General features: G+C 36.9%; 2 protein-coding genes across 4 annotated transcripts in view; both read left to right on the forward strand.

The window, feature by feature from the left end:
• LOC148943827 (uncharacterized) overlaps positions 1-7,615 on the forward strand; it is a 105,337-nt gene extending 97,722 nt beyond the window's left edge. For all 3 annotated transcript variants that reach the window (XM_089101704.1, XM_089101705.1, XM_089101703.1), the window contains one exon: positions 6,377-7,615. In XM_089101704.1, the coding sequence (XP_088957830.1) occupies positions 6,377-7,137 (761 nt within the window). In that variant the 3' untranslated portion in view covers positions 7,138-7,615. The remainder of the gene's footprint in view (positions 1-6,376) is intronic.
• LOC148943826 (uncharacterized) overlaps positions 1-22,975 on the forward strand; it is a 606,774-nt gene that overhangs the window by 97,735 nt on the left and 486,064 nt on the right.

Consider the following 22,975-nt stretch of genomic DNA (forward strand, 5'->3'; position numbering starts at 1 on the left):
TACAAACCGACATATTTTCTTTGTTTTTAAGCAAAGAGACTCCGGGTTACAGCTGCCGCTTCAACCCGGATACCACTACAATCTGGATGGCTTGTAGCTACCCCTAGAACCACCGTATATCAGTTACTATGGGCGAGAGATCGTTCTTTACTGTAAGAACAACCCAGATTATGTAAACCCTGATTACAAACAGGAAAAAGCCTACGGCTTTCTCTTCTTTGGAGTAGTAAGAGACGACTCTCAAAGAATAAGGGAGCTAACTAAGTTCAATGTATGCAATGGTTTGTTCTTCTAATGATCGTCTTTTAATATAATATTTTTAACCCCATTAATTTCCTTTAAAATGAGCCATTGAACAACTCTCTACGATGTTCCAGTGCCAAGCTATCTGTGGAATTACTAACCTTTACTATAATTCAATAGTGGCGTATAAAATTTAGTATAGGCATGAGGTCGTCCTTTAATATAAACTATGGACTAAAGTTCGTTCTTTAATGTATACTTCTCGATGCGCCTGGTCGGTTGAATATTTTTGCTTTTCTCTTTTCAAGATACTATCTCTGTTGTTTGTGTAGTACTGTTTTTTCAAATTGCGTATAGCTTGCTTCGATCTAACCATTATTCTAATCAAGACTGAGAAAATTTACATCTTTGTTGTTCTTAAGTAGTAATTATGACGTCACAGCGTAATGATTTTATTGACGTCATAGCGCAATGATATTATTTCATGACGTCTTCAGAAACAACAATATAATTTCGTGTTTTTCTATTCACGTCATAGCTCTAATCTAATATAAAGCTATGACGACATTCATTATTTATCTAGTAGGGTTTCAGACAAGGTAGTTTCAATGATGTACTTTCGTTTTGATCTTACTCTATTTTTAGGAGTTTTGTTATATTTCTTAGCATGGGACTGATTGTCTCTTACTAGGTTGCTAGCTACTGCTGCAACCCAAATTCACATATATATTTATTTATGAGAGGTAGCCTGGCCGAGTGGTCCAAGACACTGGTGTTAGCCACCAGTCTCTTCGGAGGCGTGGGTTCAAATCTTACCACTGGTATACGATTATGTTTGAAAGACTGCAGTGTGAAAAGACATCAAAAATGCAGTTTTTGGTGGAAAAATTTATTCTCTTTTAGAAATAATTTATTTTAGTTACTATAGATTTTTAACCCAATTAATTTGCTTTAAAATGAGCTATTGAACAACCCTCTACGATGTTCCAGTGCCAAGCTATCTGTGGAAAAGAAACAAAAAAAAGAAAAAAGAAAAAAATATCCCGTTTGGGGAGAATAACGTGGTTAAAGTCAATTTTCTTGATTTTCAAGCCAATATATTTCCCTTGCTGTTCAAGCCAAGGGACAGAAAGTTTCCTATACAGGGGTTTCGGACAAGGCGGTTCCAATGGTGTACTTTTTGTTTTGATCTGACTCCTTTGTTAGGAACTATGGGTTTTTATATTTCTTAACATTGGACGTGATCGTCTCTTACTAGGTTGCTAGCTACCGCTGCAACCCGGATTAATGTGACTACAATCTGAATAGCTTGCAGCTACCCCTGGAACCAATATATATCAGTTACTATGGGCGAGAGATCGTTCTTTACTGTAATACCGCTGCAACCCAGATTAGGAGTTATAGGTTTTTATATTTCTTACCATTGAACGTGATCGTCTCTTACTAGGTTGCTAGCTACTGCTGCAACCCGGATGATTTGTGTTGCGTCATCATGCATAAAATGTCGTTCTTTAATATAAATTTTATGATTAACTATGTCGATCCTTTAGGTAAATTTATTTAACAACAGAGATTTCCAGGTAATTATTTTCTTTCTTACTTATAAGTTTTCAATCAACTCAAAGCACTACGTAACTCATTTTAAAGGTAGAGCTCTTTCTAATTGATTACAAACAGGAAAAAGCCTAAGGCTTTTTCTTCTTTGAAATAGTAAGAGACTATCCTCAAACAATCAAGTAGCTAACTACATCAAATGTATGCAATGGGTTTTTATTCCAATGATCGTCTTTTAATGGAAAATTTGATTATATTGACCTTAAATATAACTTTACTAGCCTATACTATAGTTCAGTGGCCTATAAAATATAGTAGAGGCAAGAGGTCGTTCTTTATTATAAATTATTATAAACAGGAAAAAGCCTACGGCTTTTTCTTCTTTGGAATAGTAAGAGACGAACCACAAAGAATCAGGCAGCTAACTAAGTCCAATATAAGCAATTGTTTGTTCTTCTAATGATCATCTTTTAATTTGGCGTTTCTTACTAGGTTGCTAGCTACCACTTAAACCCGAATTATGTAATAGGTTGCTAGCTACCAATGCAACCTAGATATTCTTATTTCTGCTACTATGGGCTAAGGTTCGTTCTTTCATGTAAAACTAGCAAAACATTTTTTAAGCCTGATGAAGATTTAACTAATGTGTCAAAAGTAAGGTTGCAAGTCGACGATTTTGTTTTGGCCTTATTATGATTGGTATGGTGAAATAATAATATGCATATGGCTCTTAAATCATACTTCTTTATGGTTCCATATGGTCTAGTGGCTAGGCTAGTTAACTTTCTCTTAACAGGCTCGGGTTCGATTCCCGGTGTGGGAAAATTTTAAACTCTATAATCTTCGAACAGTTGAACCTTTTATAATTTATAATGATGTATAATATAAATACTGTAATCTTAACTATATTGAAGTTGCGTATGCAAGTTAGTATAGGGAAGAGTTCGATCTTTATTATAACTAGATTGACAATTCCCTCTCAATTTATTCGTATACCATACAAGATATTACTATTTTACCGTCTGGCTGCATCTTCTACATCTTTGGTAATTTCATCCGTGGCCTCCTCTTCAAACCTCCTTAATTCACATTTTAATGCTTTCTGGACTTTCTTTACATTTCTCTTGTTTTCATGTGATCTTTCACTCACATAATTTTTGTACAGGTCACTCCTCCTCTCTATTAAACATTGCTGTTCAAGCCAAGGGACAGAAAGCTTCCAATAAAGGGGTTTCGGACAAGGCGGTTCTAATGGTGTACTTTTTGTTTTGATCTGACTCCTTTTTTAGGAGCTATGGGTTTTTATATTTCTTAACATTGGACGTGATCGTCTCTTACTAGGTTGCTAGCTACCGCTGCAACCCGGATTTAGTATAAGCAAGAGTTTGTTCTTTATCATATTTACCACGAACTGTTTGACATTACTATGGACTAAAGGTCGTTCTTTAATATAATCTTTATTCTAAAAGTTTTAGTTACTATGTGCCGTGGTTTGTTCTTTACTAGGTTTCAGCTATATCCGATGAGATTTATGCTATAAGATATCATAAAACAATTAATTAGCTTTTTACACATATCTCATATGGCCTAGTGGTTTAGAATAGTTGGCTTTCAACCAATTGGCTTGGGTTCAAATCCCGGTGTGGGAATTATTTTTAAAACAAAATCAGGTGAAATTAATTAGCTAATTTGACAAGACATAGGTAACTAAGGGCAAGAGTTCGTTCTTTACTATATCTTACTAGGTTGCTAGCTACCGCTGCAACCCGGATCCAATGATCGTCTTTTAATGTAACATATCAGTTATTATGGGAGAGAGATCGTTCTTTACTGTAATTCAAACCAATATATTTTCCTTGTTATTCAAGCCAAGGGCTGTTATTTTCCTAAATAAGGGTGTTGGAAAAAGCAATTCTAATTTTGGACTTCTTTTTTGATCTGACTGTAGTTTTAGGAGTTATGGGCTATTTTGTTTTTACTACGGGATGTGAACGTCTCTTACTAGGTTGCTAGCTACCGCTGCAACCCTGAACTTTCACAAGATTACGCCACCGCTTTTGGCTTTGGCAATTGGACTTTTACTAGATTGCAGCTATAGCTACTACTATGATGATATAACCACTCCTCACGCCCATACACGCTCTTTATTGTAATAACAAAATTTAATTAGAGTTCGTTCTTTATTGTTATGTTAGCATTGGACGTGATCGTCTCTTATTGTGATATTCATGAATGAGACCATTTACAGTTTTGACGTTTCTTATATAGTAATTATGACGTCACTGCATCAAAAATACAGTTTTTATTGGAAAAATTTATTCTCTTTTAGAAATAATTTATTTTAGTTCCAAAAGGTTTTTAACCCAATTAATTTCCTTTAAAATGAGCTATTGAACAACCCTCTACGATGTTCCAGTGCCAAGCTATCTCTGGAAAAGAAAGAAAAAAGAAAAAAATATCCCGTTTGGGGAGAATAACGTGGTAAAAGTCAATTTGCTTGATTTTCAAGCCAATATATTTCCCTTGCTGTTCAAGCCAAGGGACAGAAAGTTTCCTATACAGGGGTTTCGGACAAGGCGATTCTAATGGTGTACTTTTTGTTTTGATCTGACTCCTTTGTTAAGAACTATGGGTTTTTATATTTCTTAACATTGGACGTGATCGTCTCTTACTAGGTTGCTAGCTACCGCTGCAACCCGGATGCAGTGTGAAAAGACATCGAAAATGCAGTTTTTGGTGGAAAAATTTATTCTCTTTTAGAAACAATTTATTTTAGTTACAAAAGAAAAAAAGAAAAAAAAATATCTCGTTTAGGAAGAATGTTGTAGTAGCTGCCACTTTTCTTGATTTTCAAGCCAATATATGTCCCTTTCTGTTCAAGCCAAGGGACAGAAAGTTTCCTATACAGGGGTTTCGGACAAAGCGGTTCTAATGGTGTGCTTTTTGTTTTGATCTGACTCCTTTTTTAGGAACTATGGGTTTTTATATTTCTTAACATTGGACGTGATCGTCTCTTACTAGGTTGCTAGCTACCGCTGCAACCCGGATATGGGTTTTTATATTTCTTAACAGTGGACGTGGTCGTCTCTTACTAGGTTGCTAGCTACCGCTGCAACCCGGATTATATTTCTTAACATTGGACGTGATCGTCCAATGTTAAGAAAGTTTGTAGTAATGATTAGTTTGTAATCTTTATTGATATAAATATATTATCTGACCATGGATGTTAAAATGAAAATATGGGATTTGCCAAGGACTGAAAAAGTGGAAATTAGAGAGACAGAAAGGGCTACAAGCTGGATGGACACATAAAAACAAGAAAATAAATAATTACAAAGAAGGAAAACTAATCTTTGGAATTAACTCTAACCTAGCAGAAGAAAGACTGAATCAAACAAATAAAAAAACCAAGCCAGAGTAAATGAAAGACTTTTCACCACTTAGATTGGGTAAGAATTCTCTGCATAGTGATTGACTTAGCTTGTGTACTGACCTAATTTTCGTTAAAAGTGTGGTCAGATGATCTTAATTTAAACTGAAAAAAAATATTATTTGAATCCTTTAATTTTAAGTTTTTGTAAGTGGGGTTTATAGGAATATTTCCCGTATCTCTAAACCAAAGTCTCTATTTATGTTTTTTTTGTTTTTTTTTTAATTTCAATTGCCTTTCTAAACTAATGTGGGAAGCCATTTGGTCCAAATATTAAAGTTGTCTAAGTCTTTTCCCTGGGGGCCGGCGTTTTCTGGCCGGTTCCCGTTGGAGGCAAATCCTGTTGAAGACAGTCTTAATGACTGTAAAAGTGGCTGAATATTCTGTTATTATGATCCACTGCTGTGTTAATCAATGTTACAAACCTCTTTTACTTCTATTCGGTACTTTTATAAATAAATGAAAAATAACATGTATAGGATATGAGAAATACCGCTGAATGCGGCTATTTAAATATACCAGACTGTTTGGGTGACACTTCTTAGGTTGAAATGTAAAAAAAATGACTAATATGGTTTTACTACCAAATAATTGTAAATTCGATTCATTCATTTTATTATAATTTTTTTTTCAAAATGGATTTCTGAAATTAGGCACTGTCCAATAGCTGAGTTATTACCCTAGGCACAAGATTACTAAAGGAATAAACTAAACAGTTAATTAAATCTATAAAACTTTCGATGAAGGGAGGTTAAATCTAGAAAACCAATTATACCCTATTTTTCCTAAGGAGTACCATATTTTACCTTATTTTACCAATTTTAGCAATATTACTTACCGAGTTTTATTTTACAGTAATTTTACAACACTATTACAATGGTGATTATTTTTTATTATTATTATTCTTTTTTCTCTATTTTTCTTTTCTTTGATAATCATAAATTAATTATGTGAATATTAAGTTTTGTAAATAAAGAGGCAATTCCCCAAAATATTATTGTTGCAGTGCGTAGGTTATTATGCTTGAAATTAATCAAAAATATTTGTTTGCTATTTTTAAATTCTGGTTTTCATTTTTTGGGTGTGTAGGATTTTTTTCTTGGTAAGTTATTCTTTTTTTTTGGTTTTTTCTATCCCTTCATTTTTTAGTTATTGGAGTTGATGGTCCTTCATCTAGTGATGCAAAAACACTCATAGAAACTTCCAGTGAATCTGAACCTGATCCAAAAAGTTTAAGCAGGAAGAAAACTTATTTTGATGGTGGTCAACAGAGTAAAAAGCACAGAAAGAACGAAAGTTATCATGCATTACAGGCAGGAGAAGGACAATATAAATGTGATGTGCGCAAATATTGTTTTTCTAAATCAAGGGATTTTATTACACACCAGAGGGTACATACTGGTGGAAAACCATTTAAATGTTATATATGTGACAAGAGCTTTTCTGTATCAAGCCATTTGAATAGGCATCAAAAAGTCCACACTGGTGAGAAACCATTCAAATGTGATGTATGTGACAAGAGATTTTCTCAATCAAGTACTTTGAACAGGCATCAAACAGTCCACACTGGTGAAAAACCATTCAAATGTGATGTGTGTGACAAGAGCTTTTCTGAATCAAACACTTTGAAGAGGCATCAAAAAGTCCACACTGGTGAGAAACCATTCAAATGTGATGTATGCGACAAGAGCTTTTCTGAATCAAATGATTTAAACAGGCATAAAAAAGTCCACACTGGTCACAAACCGTTTAAATGTGATATATGTGAGAATTGTTTCTCTCGAGCTGACAAATTAAATGAGCACCGAAGAGTTCATACTGGCGAGAAACCATTCAAATGTGATATATGTGACAAGAGCTTTTCTGTATCAAGCACTTTAAAGACGCATCAAAGAGCACATACCGGATAGAAACCGTTTAAATGTGCTATTTGCAAGATATTAGATGTGCTATTTGCAAGCTATTTGCTAGAGATTTCTTATAAGTGTAATCTGAATAATTGTTACACCAGTCATTCCAGGAAAAGCAATCCAATTTATAGTTTAATATAAAGTTTCTGACTGAATATTATTTGAAAAAACCTCTATGTTTTACCTGTATAATTGTAAAACCTATATAGTTGAAGAACAACCCCGTCCACTTCTTTTGCCCGCTGATATTTCCATGTCCTGGTTCAGACTATTTGCAACCTTAAAAACCCAGAAAGAGTTTTCCCCTGTTTTTAAGGCGTATTATACCCTCTATTCTTTATAGATTTGTGTTTATTTCACAGTCTTTGATGTTAGTTTTTTTAAGTTAACTTTACTGTTTTAAAGTGAGAAATTTTGCTAAATTAGCTTTTTATTAACATTCCTGGTAGTGTTTACGATTTTTGGTACATTAAGTGTTTTTTTTGCATAATATAAGAAAAGGAAACGATCAATAATGGGGTTTTTAAGGCCAAACGAGTATACCGAATAAACAAACAAAGCGAATATTTCGAGAGGACAACCGCCTCTCTTCTTCAGCGCGAAACTAAATAATGTATTCAAGGAAAGTGCTGAAGAAAAAAAAAACAAAAAAAAACAAACGCGGAAAGTTAATGGGAAAAGAAACAAAAAAAAAACAATGAAAAAACCAAGCAATTAAAAGATGGATAAAATTCAGTAAAAGCAATAATTTACAAGAATTAAAACCAAATGCCTAACAACCATAAAAGCGAGTCATCCGCCAATATCCGCCATTTGCGCAAAATTCAAAGAATTATGAACTGCCATCGACAGATACTAGCGAACAACTGAGAAGTTGAAAGAAAACAATTCATTCACTGAAGAACAGAACGAACCAGCAATTAAATAAGTTAGAGAACTATGACATCTAATTTCTTCTTTTAATTATTGCATTTCTTGCAGACACCCTTTGAAATCGAAGGGGCTGTTCACGTGTATGATTATATTTTTGGGAAAGTGGTTCAAGGTTTTTTTCAGGGAGTACTAAAGTACCGGCTTATCTTCTGAGAAAAACCGAAATATGACTCGTTTATTCTTAAATCACCGGAATCTCTGTTTAAAGCTAGACCTAACTGTTGGTATTTAAATATTTCAACCACTTTCCTGTGGTTCTTGACAAAAACTTTGTCTTGTGAAATTAAACTAGCTTAGTTAAATAAAATAGTATGTTCCAAAAAATCAGAGATATGTTCTGCAAGGACAGGGTCAAAATTTTCCGGTGTTATCAATTGAGGTAGAGTGTTGATTTAATCTATCCATAAGTTGTTGGTGCGTTCTTCCGATGTACCAAAGACCACACGAGCATAGAATTCTGTAGACACCAAAGTTTCCACCTTCTGGGATAGGGTCTTTACCTTGATAAATTTGGGAACTGATAGTATTACTGGGTCTAAAAAAAGTGTAAGTGTTATTTTTCTTTAGGACTCTGGAAATGTGTCCTGAGAACCCCTTTACGTATGGGAGACCAAGGTAAACGAGATTTTACCTTTGATTTCTTCTAGCTGTGTCACCATCTGATAGTTTTTTAATATGATTTTCAATTACAGAATTTATTAAACTAATTGGATAACCATTCCCAAATAAAACAATTCTAAGGTAGTCGAGCTCTGAATCCAGGAAACGTGGTGAACAAACCTGCAATGCCCTATCGACTAGAAAAGTGAACATTCCTCTTTTAACCGCAGGAGAAACTTCACTTGCTTAACTCTTTGGATCCAAAACTCAAATTTTCTCCGGAATCAGTGGTAGATACGCGTCTTCCCTTCTTGGATGTTCCGGTGCACCGAAATGATACATGTTTCGAGTTTTGGGTTTATAGAAAACCTACGCATAGTGAACGTTACTTAAATTATTCTTCTAATAATTCTCCTGCGGTTAAAAGAGGAGTGGTCACTTCTCTAGTCGATAGGGCATTGCAGGTCTGTTCACCACGTTTCCTGGATTCAGAGCTCGATCACCTTAGGGATTTTTTATCCAATCAGTTTAATTGGTTCGTTTTGTTTTTGAGTGAATGAATTGTTTTCGTTTCTATTATTTCTCAGTTGTTCGCTAGTATCCGTCGATGGCAGTTCATAATTGTTTGGATTTTGTGCAAATCGCGGATATTGGCGAATGACTTGCTTTTATGGTTGTTAGGTATTTGGTTTTAATTCTTGTAATTTTTGGCTTTTATTGAATTTTATTCATCTTTTAATTATTTGTTTTTTTCATTGATTTTTTGGGTTTCTTTTCACATTGACTTTCCTCGTTTGTTTTTGTTGTTTTTTTTCTTCGGCGCTTTTCTTGAATACGTTATTTCGTTTCGCGCTGAAGAAGAGATGCGGTTTTCCTCTCGAAATATTCGCTTAATTTGTTTATTCAGTGTTCTCGTTTGGCCTTAAAAACCCCATTTTGATCGTTTCCTTTTCTTATATCATGGCAGGCCAATGTGGCTTAAGAAATTACCTTTTTGCATTTATCATTTACCAGAGCGTAATAAAAGTCTCCAAACCAAACCATCATGGTTTTATCCCTTCTTGTTTTTAGGTTTCGTGTAAAGGTTAGTTGTGAACGTAGGAAACGTGTTTAGATTGGGAAGTACATCGAATGGGATTTTTGAATTTCTATTATAGAAAATCGAACACAAAGATATAGTAGATTTGAGTCTACTGGGTTAAAGTGTTAAGGGTTTATCCCCTGAGGTTTTGTGGAGAGTTTGGGCCACTATGATTATGACATTACATTTGTAATATGTTATGTCAGTAACATGACATTACATTGAAAATAAGCTACATATAATTCATCAGTGGAGCCAAAGGGGATGTTTTTTATTTTTCCTTGAGCCAGAGCTTCTCATTCATGGACTGAAACAGGCAAGTACGCAGTGGGACCTAGGCCCAACCCTCCCGTCGAATTTGAAATCTTATAGAATTTTGTGGCACTTCTCTGTGAAACTTCCAAAAAAAGAAAAAAACTTCCCCCTTAAATCCTTGTTGACTCCTGAAGCTCGTAAATTAGCTATCGATCCAGTATGTAATACGGATACTTCAAGAAATAAGATTGAAGTTTGTCGTCGCAAATCAAAGTTTAAAGTTCTTGTAGAGAATGTTAGAATGGCTGAGAGAATTGCAGATTCGTTTATAACTTCGGACGATAGTTCAGCTGTAAAAATCTAAGCTAAACAGTTTATGCGCATTTTAAAGCAGGTAAAATTCGAGTTTCATGATAGATTACAACCCTTGATTCCTAACTGCATCAAGGCCGAACGTTGTGGGCTTCATTAACTTTTAAATTATCATTCACTTCTCAGAATGATCTAGAGAATTTTTTGAAAAAGCCCCTAAACTTGGATACGAGATTCTCCACGTCGAAAAATATCGGTATCTACCCGCAGATGCTATAATTGCCACAAAGACGATGGTCATGGGGCAAAAGATAGCAATGTTCCCCAGATATGCGGGCGCTGTGGGCAAACTGGACACGGACACACCAAATAATCCCCTTGCACTATTAGTCTATATTGTGTATAAAGCCAATCTAGAAAACACAGTTGTTACTCTTTCAGCTGTTCCAAAAACCGAAAGCTAATAGAATCCCAGCGAATTCATAGACATGGCAACTAACCACATTTTTGTATCGGTGTTATCTTGGAACATAAATGGTGGTGTCCTGAATAAACTTGCCTTGCTTGAAAATATGGTTAAAAAATATGACATAGTGTGCATACAGGAACACTTTTTGTTACCGGATCACAAAAACTTACTACAAATATCTCGTGCATATTCTACTTTGATATACCCTGCTTCTCTTCCAAAACGAAAGGGCCGACCTAGCGGAGGGCTGGCCGTGTTGAGCAAGTATAAATATGAATAGTTACGTTTGGAAGATGGATTTCTTGCTGTTAGTAGCAATGGTTTTGCCATTGTGAATGTTTATTTACCCACTGATTTTGGCGATCAGGCCTCAGAAATGGGGTTTAATAACGCTTTTTACAAGTTAGGTAACTTTTATTGATGCAACACATCACGATACAGGTCTGGCGATATATATATACCGCTGGGACTAGTTGTCCTAGAGATTCAACAATTATAAAACTATAATAAGACATAACACAATAAGACACTTGAACACTTACTATATTTGCATATAATCCAAGGTATTTCTAAGGTATCAAACGGACAGAGGTTTGCCCGGCAAATAGATTAGAGCCCCCCTCTGTCTCAAAAATCTGAGTATATATATATAATAAAAATCGCATTAATCTGGACAATTAACGCACTTAACCAGGAAACTGGTTATTGAGCAATTTATTTTCAAGCCACACATTCCAGGATGTGTACTTTAATCTTAATGGCAAGTTGTATTTCCTAAATTTCCATCTTGTATTTTTTTGCGTTATAAATGTTTTATTTCATATTAAATTATTTCTGCTTAATTAGGTGGTTCCCACTCTTCATTTATTGAGTTTTGGCGCTGTAACAGATAGGTACCAATAATTTTTCGTGGAAGGGGTATCGGACCATGGAGGACCAGGGGTCAGCTCCCATAAGTTCTGGAATAAAAATCGTTTATAAGTTTCTTCTGGGCGTGGTCAGGCCATGGAGGGCCAGGGGTGAGTCCCAAAAATTTTTGCAATAAAAAATGTTAATAACTTCATATTTTTTTAGGGGGGGGGGGTAGGTTCATGCAGGGAGGGCCAGGGATCAGTTCCCTTAAGTTTCGAAATAAAAAATCGTTAATAATTTTTTGAGTCGGGATGGGAGTCAGGCTTATGTGATCTTTGAACTATTTTAAAACCCTTGCATAAAGACCTATATGCCCCAAGGGTATAAAATACAGCACTTGCCCCTGGGCTCTGCGGAGTTGTGTTGACCCTGGAGTTTTTGTTATCTGATCTTTTGACTTATTTTACAGAAATGGCTATCTCAAAAATTCAATCGGATATATTTGGGGTAAAGAGGGCAAGGAAATAGTTGTCATCCGGTCCCTTTTGACTCTTAATAAGGGAACTACAACTTGTAATTTCCAGTAGGATGAGCGCACTCTGAAGTTTATGTGACCATTCATTCCATAAGACCCTTATATACTCCAGGGCATAATTTACAACAAGTACCCTCCCCCCCTCCTGGGTGTTTGGGATGATTTGTAAACCCTGGAATTTTTATTCTTTGATATTTGTTCTATTTTTTGACAAAATGAATATCTAATAAATTCAATCGGACGCATTGGGGGAAAAGAGGGTTGGTGGGGGGGGGGGGGGCTAGTTGCCATTGGATCACTTTTGAATCTCAAAAAGGGAACTAAAATTTTCAATTTCTTATCGTTTGAGTCCCTCCGAAGTTTACCTCTTCCATAAGAGCCTTATACCCCCATGGGGGATATGTTGCATCCCTTTCTCCGGGCTCGGGGAGAGGGGGCTATGTTGAACCTGAAGTCTTTGCTATCTGATCGTTGGACTATTTGAAAGAAAACGACCATCTAAAATTGCTTGGATATATTTAAGAAAAAGAGGGTGTGCGGAGGAGGGGTGGTTAGATACCCTCCGACCACTTGACTTTTAAAGGGGTAGCTAGGACTTTCAATTTCCGATCAAATGAGCTACCTCCAAAGTTTATGCGACCACCCCTTACATAAAAACCTTATATGCCACCGGGGCAAAATTTTAAGCACTTGCCCCTGGGCTCTTGAGGGCTTTGTCGACCCTGGAGTTTTTCTTTATCTGACATTTGAACAATTTTTTACAAAATGGATATCAAGCTTTTTTGTCGAATGGGTTTGGGGAAAAAGGGATGGGGGGGGGGGCTAGTTGCCATCAGATAACTTGAATCTGAAAAAGTGAACTAGAACTTTAGATTTCTCATCGAATGAGCACCCTTTGAAGTTTATATGGTCACCTCTTCCATAAAAAACCATATATGCCCCCAGGGCATAAATTACAACGCATGCCTCTGGGGGGTTGTATGAACCCTAGAGTTTTTATTTGATCTTTGAACTATTTTGAAAATTTTTGTTGGATACATTTGGGAGAAAAGGCGCGGGGGGAGGGCTAGTTACCCTTTGATTACTTTTGACTCTTAGAAAGGGCACTATAACTTCCAATATCTAATCAAGTGAGCCACCTCGAAAGTTCATACAACCATCCCTTCCACATGAAGTGCCTATGAGAAAAAGAAATAATAAAACATAGGAGCCTTGACCTTAGGGCTGATGGGGGAGGCTAAGTGCCATCGTTTCACTTTTTACTTTTAAAAAGGGAACTAGAACTTTCAATTTCTAATCATTTGAGTCCCATCTGAAGTTTATAAGACCAGATCTTCCATAAGAACCTTATATGGCCCCTGGGCATAGGCTACAACCCTTCCCCCAGGCTTGGGGGAGGGAATTTATGTTGAACCCAAGTAGTTTGTCATCTGATCGTTGGGCTATTTCAAACATAATGGCCATCTCAAAATTATGATGGGATACATTTGAGGAAGAGAGTGTGTGTGTGCTTGTGTGTTGGGGGTTGGTGGTAGATGCCTTCCAATCACTTTCGATGACTCTTGAAAAGGTAACTAGAACGTTCAACTTTTTATCAAGTGAGCAATATCTGAAATTTATACGACCACCCTTTACATAAAACCCTATATGCTCCCGTGGCATAGCTTACAACACTTGTCCCCGGGCTCTGGGGTTGTGTCAGCGCTGGAGTTTGGTTATTTAATCTTCAAGCTTTTTTGAACAAAATGGCTAAATCAAAATTTTGACCAGATGCATTTTGGGGAAAAAGGGCTTTGGAGGGGGGGGGGGGCTATTTCCCATCACATCACTTTTGACTCTGAACAAGGACACTAGAAATTCCGAATTACAATCTAATGAGCCCCCTCCGAAGATTATCCGACCATCCCTTCCATTAGAACCTTAAATGCCCCTGGGGCATAATTTATAAACCTTTTCCTGGGTTTTGGGGGGGAGGCTGTGTTGTCCCTGGAGTTTTTGTTATATGATCTTTTGTCTATCTTGAACAAAATGGCTATATAAAAGTTTGAAAGGCAGTATTTGGGGGAAAAGGGTGAGGGAGGTTGGAGCTAGTTGTCGTCGGATCACTGTTGACCCTTAAGAAGGAAATATAACTTTTAATTTCTAATCGTTTGAGCCCCTTCCGATGTTTATGCAACCATCTTTTCCATAACAACTCTATATACCCAGGGTCATAAGTTACGAACCTTCCCCCGGGCTCTGAGGGGTATGTTGACCCTTAAGCTATTGTTGTCTGATCGTTAGAATATTTCAAACAAACTTGCTATCTCAAAATTTTGATCGGATATATTTGAGGAAAAGAGGGTATGTGTGTGTGGGAAGGGGGGGGGGTTAAATGCCCTCCAATTATTTCGAATCATTAAAAGATAACTCGTACTTTCAATTTCCAATCAAATGAGCCACCTCTGAAGTTTGTACGACCCCTCCTTACATAAAAATGTTATATGTCTCCGTGGCATCACTTCACTTGTCCCTCGGCTGTAGGGGGCTTTGTCGACCTCAGAGTTTTTTAACAGGACGGTTGAACTATTTTTAACATAATAGATATCTAATTTTTTTTTTTTAATCGAATGGGTTTGGGGAAAGGGATGGGGGGGGGGGCTAGTTGCTATCCAGGCACTTTTGACTCTGAAAAAGTGAACTAAAAGTTTAAATCTCTCATCAAATTAATACCTTCCGAAGTTTATATGAGCACCTCTTCCGTAGGAACCATATCTGCCCCCAGAACATAACTTACAACGTCTGCCCCTGAGGAATTGTGGCAACCGAGAGTTTTTTTTATTTGATCTTTGAACTATTTTAAAACACAATCAATCAATCATTTTATTAATACTAAATACTATTACAAACGTAAAAAAGTTATTTGGCCCAAGAAGCTTGGCTTGTTGTGGGCCATACAACACAATAATAAAGTAATAAAAGAACCACAAATAATACCCTAAATCCAACAATAGATATGAAACGAAGATGAAGGAGAATAAACACTAGCATACAGAAAAAAAAACACTAGGAAAAGACAAAACACGGAAAATAAACGAAGGAGAGAGAGAAATTACTAAACTGGAAAGACACGACGAAAAAGTGCCTTTGCAGACAGAAATAATGGGACATCCGATGGGATTGAATTCCATAATTGATTGATTTATAAACGGGAGACCTCTAGGCTGCTCTAGATGAACGTTTGGGCAAAATAAGTCTACGAGAAGAACTACGTAAAAAAGTAGAGTACCTACCTGAGCCTGTCCGTGAAAAAAATTGCTGCAGAGGCGGTGGAGTGTACCTAGAAAAGCAGAATGCGCTAAATAAAGATTACTTTTACCCACAATACGGTCCAGCGGAGCTATTCGAGTATCATTATAAAGATCAGAGGAAGGGTAAACCCGAGGGAGAAGAAAAGTAGCTTTCACTGCCCTATTTTGGGCTCTTTGAAGTGAGCAGAGAAGAGATTTATTAGTATTACCCCAGACAGAGCAGCAATAAGAAAGGTAACGAAAAATAAAAGCATAATAAAGAGAAAGCATAACATCTGGGGGAAGAAATGAGTTAACCCGCTGCAATATTGGAGACTGGTGGAGGATGAGGAAACGGGTGTGACTTATATGAGGTTTAAAAGAAAGAAAACAGTCAAGATACACACCAAGAAATTTCACCATAGCAGCTTGCGGTATAACATCATTCCCATAAGTCATGATGATTGGTTCCCTTACGTCTCTCATACGATAAGGGGTCCTGAAGTGTACTGTTGAGAGTCATACCATTTGACCAGCACCAATCTTTTACTTTATCAAGAAGACCTTGAGCTAGGCAAGGGGCAGATGGCAGGTCCACTGCAGCAATGAAAACGTTAATTTCGTCAGCAAAAAGAATAGGGTGCACAAGGGGATGAAGACCATCAACGAGATCATTAATTTAAATTAAAAGCAAAAGTGGTCCAAGGACAGAGCCCTCTGGGACACCCTTCAATATAGGTAAAGTAGTGTAAGAATTACCATTAACCGAAATATTCTGTGATCTTCTTGACAGACAATACCTTAACCATTCTAGTGGGACTCCATGTACTCCAAATAAAGATAGTTTTAGACAAAAGAACAGAGTGGTCAACCATATCAAAGGCCTTTGAAACGTCAAGTTCAAGACCCAAAACACACCAGCCCTTGTCCAGATTAACACGGAACAAACTCTGTTGCATCTGAAAGTACATACGAGGTAGAGGAAGTGGAACGTAAACCATACTGATAGTTAGTTAGGAGAGGGTCTCCTGCAGTCATATGACTACTAAATACAAATGAAGACAGTCTACGATACACTACCCTTTCAATAGCCTTAGAGATGACAGGAAGAAGAGAAATGGGTCTATAATTTTAAATTAGAGATGAATCACCTTTTTCATGCAAAGGTAAAACATTAGCAACTTTAAATAAATGAGGGAAAACACCAGAAGAAAGAGGGAGGTTAGTTATGTGTGAGATGGGGTTAGAAAAAAACTGACCAATTTTTTTAAGAACATTATTACTCAAACCAAAACCATCAACTGAACGGCTACTTGGAAGCTTGGAAATAATACTATAAATCTCAATATCACTGCATGGGGAAAGGAAAAATGACTTTTCTGCTATGGGAAAACTACTTACTCCACTCTTGTATTGAATGGGAACTGAAGGAAGAGTGTTGAAATACGAATTGAAGGCGTTTGCTGAAGAATTTTTATCCACAATAGATCCATCAGCCTTTCTGTAATGACATGGAGGGGACTGTTTGAGTTTCTTGCCAGAAATAGCTTCATTAACTAAAGTCCAAACCTTTTGCAAGTTCCCCTTACACTCATCAATTTGACACGAAAAATATAGCTTTTTGGCTGCACGTACTGAGGAAGTAAGCACATTTTTATAATGTTTATACTTCAAAAGATCATCCCGTGTTTTACTTTTACATGCAACCTTGAACAGAGACGCCTTCATATGTGTAGCATTGATCAGACCTTTGGACATCCATGGGCATTTGGGTATAGAATTCCTTGGTCTCTTCCTCAGAGGAAAATGCTTATCCAACAGAGCTCCCATTCGATACACAAATAAACTTGTTGCACATTCAACATCATTAGCTTCAAGAATGCTAGACCAATCATTACTCTGAAGACTAAGAATTAAATTAGAAATTTCTTTATCTGTAAAAGTTCGAAAAGAAGACTCACCTTGCTCATCCACAGCAATCTCAGTTTTAGGCCTAAAAAGTGATAGATAAATAGGGAAGTGATCAGACCGATCAGTGAAAACAAGACCAGAAATAAACTTCAATGTAGAAGAATGAGAAATGAAAATATTATCTATTAAAGTGGCAGAATTTCTTGTAGGAACAACACGAGAAGGATAAAAAATTGAAGGAAGTAGCCCAGAAGAAGAAAGCACTTCAAAGAGATGGTCACATTCATCACTTGATCCAATATTTAACATATTACAATTAAAATCTCCCAAAACACAAATACGTTTTCTAGAGAAAGTCCCCACACCAGAAAGCTGTTCAAGCAAATCACAGAACAGATGTGTTGGAAAAGGAGGGGGCTTATAAAACAAACAAACAGTATCAAACTGGCAAACTGGCTAGTATCACATGTCCTACTATTAGACACTACTGAAGTAAACAAGGATTCAAGGTCATACCGTCTACTAAATTTGATATCAGATTTTATAAATAAAGAAATGCCCCCTGAACACTTTGTTACCATTCTAGGGACATAAACAGCAGTACAACCATGCATATCATAAGCTGTTAAATTTTCACTAGCAGATAACCATGTTTCTGTTAATCCAATTACATCAAAAGGGCAAGAATTATCAGACCACAAATATGATTTCAGACTATCCCATTTATCTCATATCCCACGTACATTGAAACAAAATACATTAAAGCAACTATTTAAAGAGAGAGAAGGCATGATTTTATCACGAAAATCAATAGTAGTGTGATAATTGCAACTAGAACTAACCATAGATTCAAGAAGAGGGTCAAGTGTGTGCGCCTCTTGTTTGCCAGCACTACTTGGTTGCTCAAAGATAACTTATTTAAGAGCAGAAGAATTCAAAAGAAAAGAAAAATCACCCAGATTTACCACACATAACAAATGCACACAATATCTTTACAAATGAACAAGATATCCAACACGCAGGCTGAAATAGCAGAGGATAAATTGAAACTAAAATGATGAAACTTATAGGCAACAAAGAAAAGAGAGAAAAAAACTGCAAGACAAAGAACAATAACAACCTACAAAGCTCAAAAAAATAAAATAATAACAAACAATTACAAGGACAAAGGCAAAAACAAAACAAAGAAAAGGCAAAACTATAAAGAAGGAACGAGAGGAAAGAGTTATGAATGGTTTATGCAATTCACTTAAAAGAATAATGTAAAACAACATAAATGCAAGCATAAGAAAAACCATTACCGTAAATCATAAATAAAGTTTAAAAAAAAAACACAGCCAAAAGGGAAAAAAATGGTGTATTTCAGTCCTGGGAGGGGCTTGGATGGGTTGTAGTTGACTGATGGAGAACATCAACTTGAGATGCCTCTTTAACAGTAATCACTCTACCATCAGAAAGTTTGGTAGGTATTTCTCCTCCACTAGACCATTTAGACTTCTTCCCAAGCTTTGATTTAACATAATTAAGTAGCTGAAGTCTAGGCTTTGTGAGTGACTCAGGAATAAAGACACCACTACCTTGCAAACTTTTCTTCTCTGAGAATAGGCTGCTGCATTCTTGGACTACAAAATTCCACAACAAGTGGGCGAGATTTTAAAACCTGAGCCTTGTTTTCCAATCCTTCTAACAGAAACTATGTCATTCTTAGTCAAAGGAATACCAGGAAATCTAGTACTGCAAAATCCAAGAAATTTGCTTTCAGAAGCTTCTGGATAAGGGTCTTCTTTGAAACCAAATAGGATCAGCTGATTTGAAATTTTCATTTGGTCAAACTGATCGCTCAGACGATCCATATTGAGTTGAATTGGTTTCAGGAATTTTTGCAGCTCTGACAAACCTGAGTCAAGCAAATGAAGAAATGATTAAAGCTTTGTCATCCTCAAATCACACTGTTTTGGTGATTTTTCCACAAGCACATCAAAATCCAATTTAAGACTATTGTATACATCTTGTTTAATGATTTCCATACTGTCAGCATCAAAAGCAGCAGGCACATGAATAGAGGCAAGTTTTTTAACAGAGGCCTCAACCAAAGAACCAACCTCATTAGACAGTGCCTCACTGACAACTTCTGCCATAGTAGATTTAAGGTTTAGGTCATTAAGTGAATTAATCTGCAATTAGTTTCGGGCTGTTCTTAAGTGTGTTAATGTGTGAGGTGAGCAGAGCAATCTGCTCATTAATAGATTCAGCTCCACTTTATTGGATGGAGCAGTCTGATCTAATCTCTCTGTGACTAGGAGGTCTATGGCTCTTCTTTGAGTTGTCACCCATGAAGTAGGCTAAAGTGAACTCCAAACTAGGCTAATCAAGCTACAAGCTAACAGCAAAAGGCAAGGGATCTTCTGGCTGGCACAAGTAATTATAAAAAGGGTCTAATAACAGCTAAGCAGAGGTTTAGGCACCAGGCAGAAAAATAAAAAGACTGTACCTTGAGGGTCCCCAATTGCACCCCTGGGATTGGGGCTGCTGGGCTTGCTTGCCTTTTCCATTGGACTGGTAGGCAGGCTAAACCAGTTCTTCAGACAAATTCAATTTAACAAGAATGTTAATGATGCCAGATATTACACTTAAACAAACAATAGGCCTGTTTTTTCACTCATCAATGTGCTAAGATCTTACATCTTTTGTCAGAAAACGCTTAAAAGTGAAATCTTCTTCTTCTTTGAACAAAGATCTTACATCTTTGGTCGTTTTTGTGCAAACGTCTTTCATCATTCTGCTCTGATCAGCGTGGCGTCATTCACGTATTTTGCCAACATCAGCGAGCTGTAAGATCTTAGAACAAAGATGAGTTGAAAAACGATAATCTTTTCAGAAAGATGTAAGATCTTAGATGTAAGATCTTAGTGCTAAAAAACGGGCCTAATATAAGTTCCAGTGTGCTTCTTAATTTTTAGATCGGAATACAAATTCCGATTTCCAATCGAATGAACCCCCTCCAAAGTTTATACGACCGTCTCTTCCATATGAAATATCTATGGGAAAAAAGTTAATAAGACATTGGAGCCTTATGACCTTAGGGTTGGTGGGGGGGGGGAGCTAGGTGCCATCATATCACTTTTGACTCTAAGAAAAGGAACTAGAACTTTCAATTTCTAATCATTTGAGCCCATTCTGAAATATATACGACCACCTCTTCGATAAAAATCGTGTATGCCCCTGTGAATAAGTTACAACCCTTCCGCTGGGGCGGGGAGCAATTACTGTTGAACCCAAGTAGTTTGTAATCTGATCGTTAGACTATTTCAAACATAAGGGCTATCTAAAAATTTTGATTGGATGTATTTGAGGAAAAGAGGGGTGTTTTTTTTTGGGGGGGGTGTAGATGCCCTCCGATTACTCCTGATGACTCTTAGAAAGGTAAATAGAAATTTAAATTTCTAATCAAATGAGCCATATCTCAAGTTTATAAGATAACCCTTTACATAATACCTTATATTTACGTGAGGCATAGCTTACAACACTTCCTCCTGGGCTCTGGCGTTATGTAGAACCCGAAGTTTTCGTTATTTGATATTTAAGTTTTTTTAACAATATAGCTATATCAGGGAAAAGCTCTTTTAGGGAAAAGAGCCTGGGTGGGGGGTGGCTAATTGCCCTTCGACCACTTTTGACTCTTAACAAGGACACTAGAAATTCCCATTTACAACCGAATAAGCCCCCTCCTAAGTACGGCCATCCCGTTCATAAGAACCTTATATGCCACTGGGGCATAATTTACAAGACTTTCCCCCGGGTTCTGGGGAGCTGTGCTATCTCCGGAGTTTTTTTTTTATATGATCTTTGGTGTGATTTGAACAAAATGGCTATATAACAAATTCGATCCGACGTATTTGGGGAGAAAAGGGTTTGGGGGAGGGGCTAGTTGCCATCGGATCACCTTTGACTCCTAAGTAGGGAATGAGAAATTCTAATTTCTAATTGTTTGAGTAACCTCCAAAGTTTATGCGACCACATCTTCCATAACAACTCTATATACCCGGGGCATAAGTTGTAAACCTTCCCCGGGGCTCTTGGGAGGAGGTATGCTGACCCCGAAGATTTTGTTGTCTGATCGTTGGAATATTTCAAACAAACTGGGTATCTCAAAATTGATCGGATCGGATGCATTTGAGGAAAAGATGATGCGTGTGTGTAAGGGGGGGGGGGGTGGAATCTTTATAGTCATAAAACGATAACTAGAAACTTCAATTTCCAATCAAATGAGCCACCTCTGAAGTTTATACGACAACCCCTTCCATAAAAACTTACATGCCCCTGGGGCATAACTTAATAGACTTGCCTCAGGACTCTGGGGGATAAAGGCCATACGGGGAGGGGAATAGTTGCCCTCCGATCTTTTTTTTACCATTAAAAAATGAACAAGAATTTTTAATTTCCAATCGAATGAGCCTCCTCTGAAGTTTATACGAGCCTCCCTTCGATAAGAAACATATATGCCCCCAGGGCATAAGTTACAATGCCTCCCCGGACCCTGAGGGATTGTGTCGACCCCGGAGTTTTTGTTAACTGATCATTGAACTGCTTTTAACAAAATGGCCTCCTCAAAATTTTTATTGGATGCATTAAGGGATAAAAGGCGTGGTTCAGAGGCTAGATGCTCTCCGATCACTTTTCACTCTTAAAAATGGCGCTAGAACTTCCAATTTAAAATCGAACGAGCTCCTTTCGAAGTTTATATGACCACCCCTTCCATATGAAGTGCCTGTGGGGACGAAATAATAAAGCATTGGAGTCGTATGGCCTTTACTATAGACGATGCCATAGCGTTGCCCCTGATTTAAATTCTAAGAGGGATATTACCAGTAACAGTATTGAATAGCAGTTATACTAGTAGCAGGAGTAGTATTAAAATGTTGCCTTTTCGTCAGGAGAATATCCCTCTCATTAAGTCCTGGAAGTTTCAAGTTAATACAATTAGTCATTGCTATGACATTGCTGATATGTCCTATTAATGATCTGTAAGTTCATACACTTCTTGAAATTTCATCTCAATGCTCTTAGCCTTAAAAGTAGTTGCAATAGAAGTAATAGTAGTAAATGTATCAGTAACAGTTGTATTAGCAGTAGTGGGCACATATTGCCTTTTGGGGAGTTTATCTTCTCCTTTAAGTATTCTGTGAAAGTTCCAACTTAATGCCCAAATCAATTCTTGAGATAGGTTATTTTGACAATGTGCATGCACATGTCCTCTTTTGATTTATTTCAAATTTTTGTTCACTATTGTAAACAGAGTATTTTGGTAGTAGTAGTGGTAGTAGTTCTAGTAGCATTGGTAGCATGCAAATATCAGTAGAGTAAGAGGTACCATTTTGCTTGAAGCTATAGGAATCTCCATGTTATTTGCTTGAAGCTATAGGAATCTCCATGTTATTTGTCGAGACAATGGATTTGCTTGACTTATGTTCCTTGGTGTCTTTCCAGAGCATGTACTTATGGATTTGGGGGGATTATGTTCCCTCCCATACTATTCTAGGAGCTTATGTTCCTTCCTATGCTAGTACAAGGGCTTATGTTCCCTCCCATACTATTTTAAGGGCTTATGTTCCCTTCCATGC

The sequence above is a fragment of the Artemia sp. Qi Xiang Cuo genome, chromosome 15 (genome assembly GCF_049724085.1).
Source record: "Artemia sp. Qi Xiang Cuo chromosome 15, ASM4972408v1, whole genome shotgun sequence".
NCBI classification, from domain to species: domain Eukaryota; kingdom Metazoa; phylum Arthropoda; class Branchiopoda; order Anostraca; family Artemiidae; genus Artemia; species Artemia sp. Qi Xiang Cuo.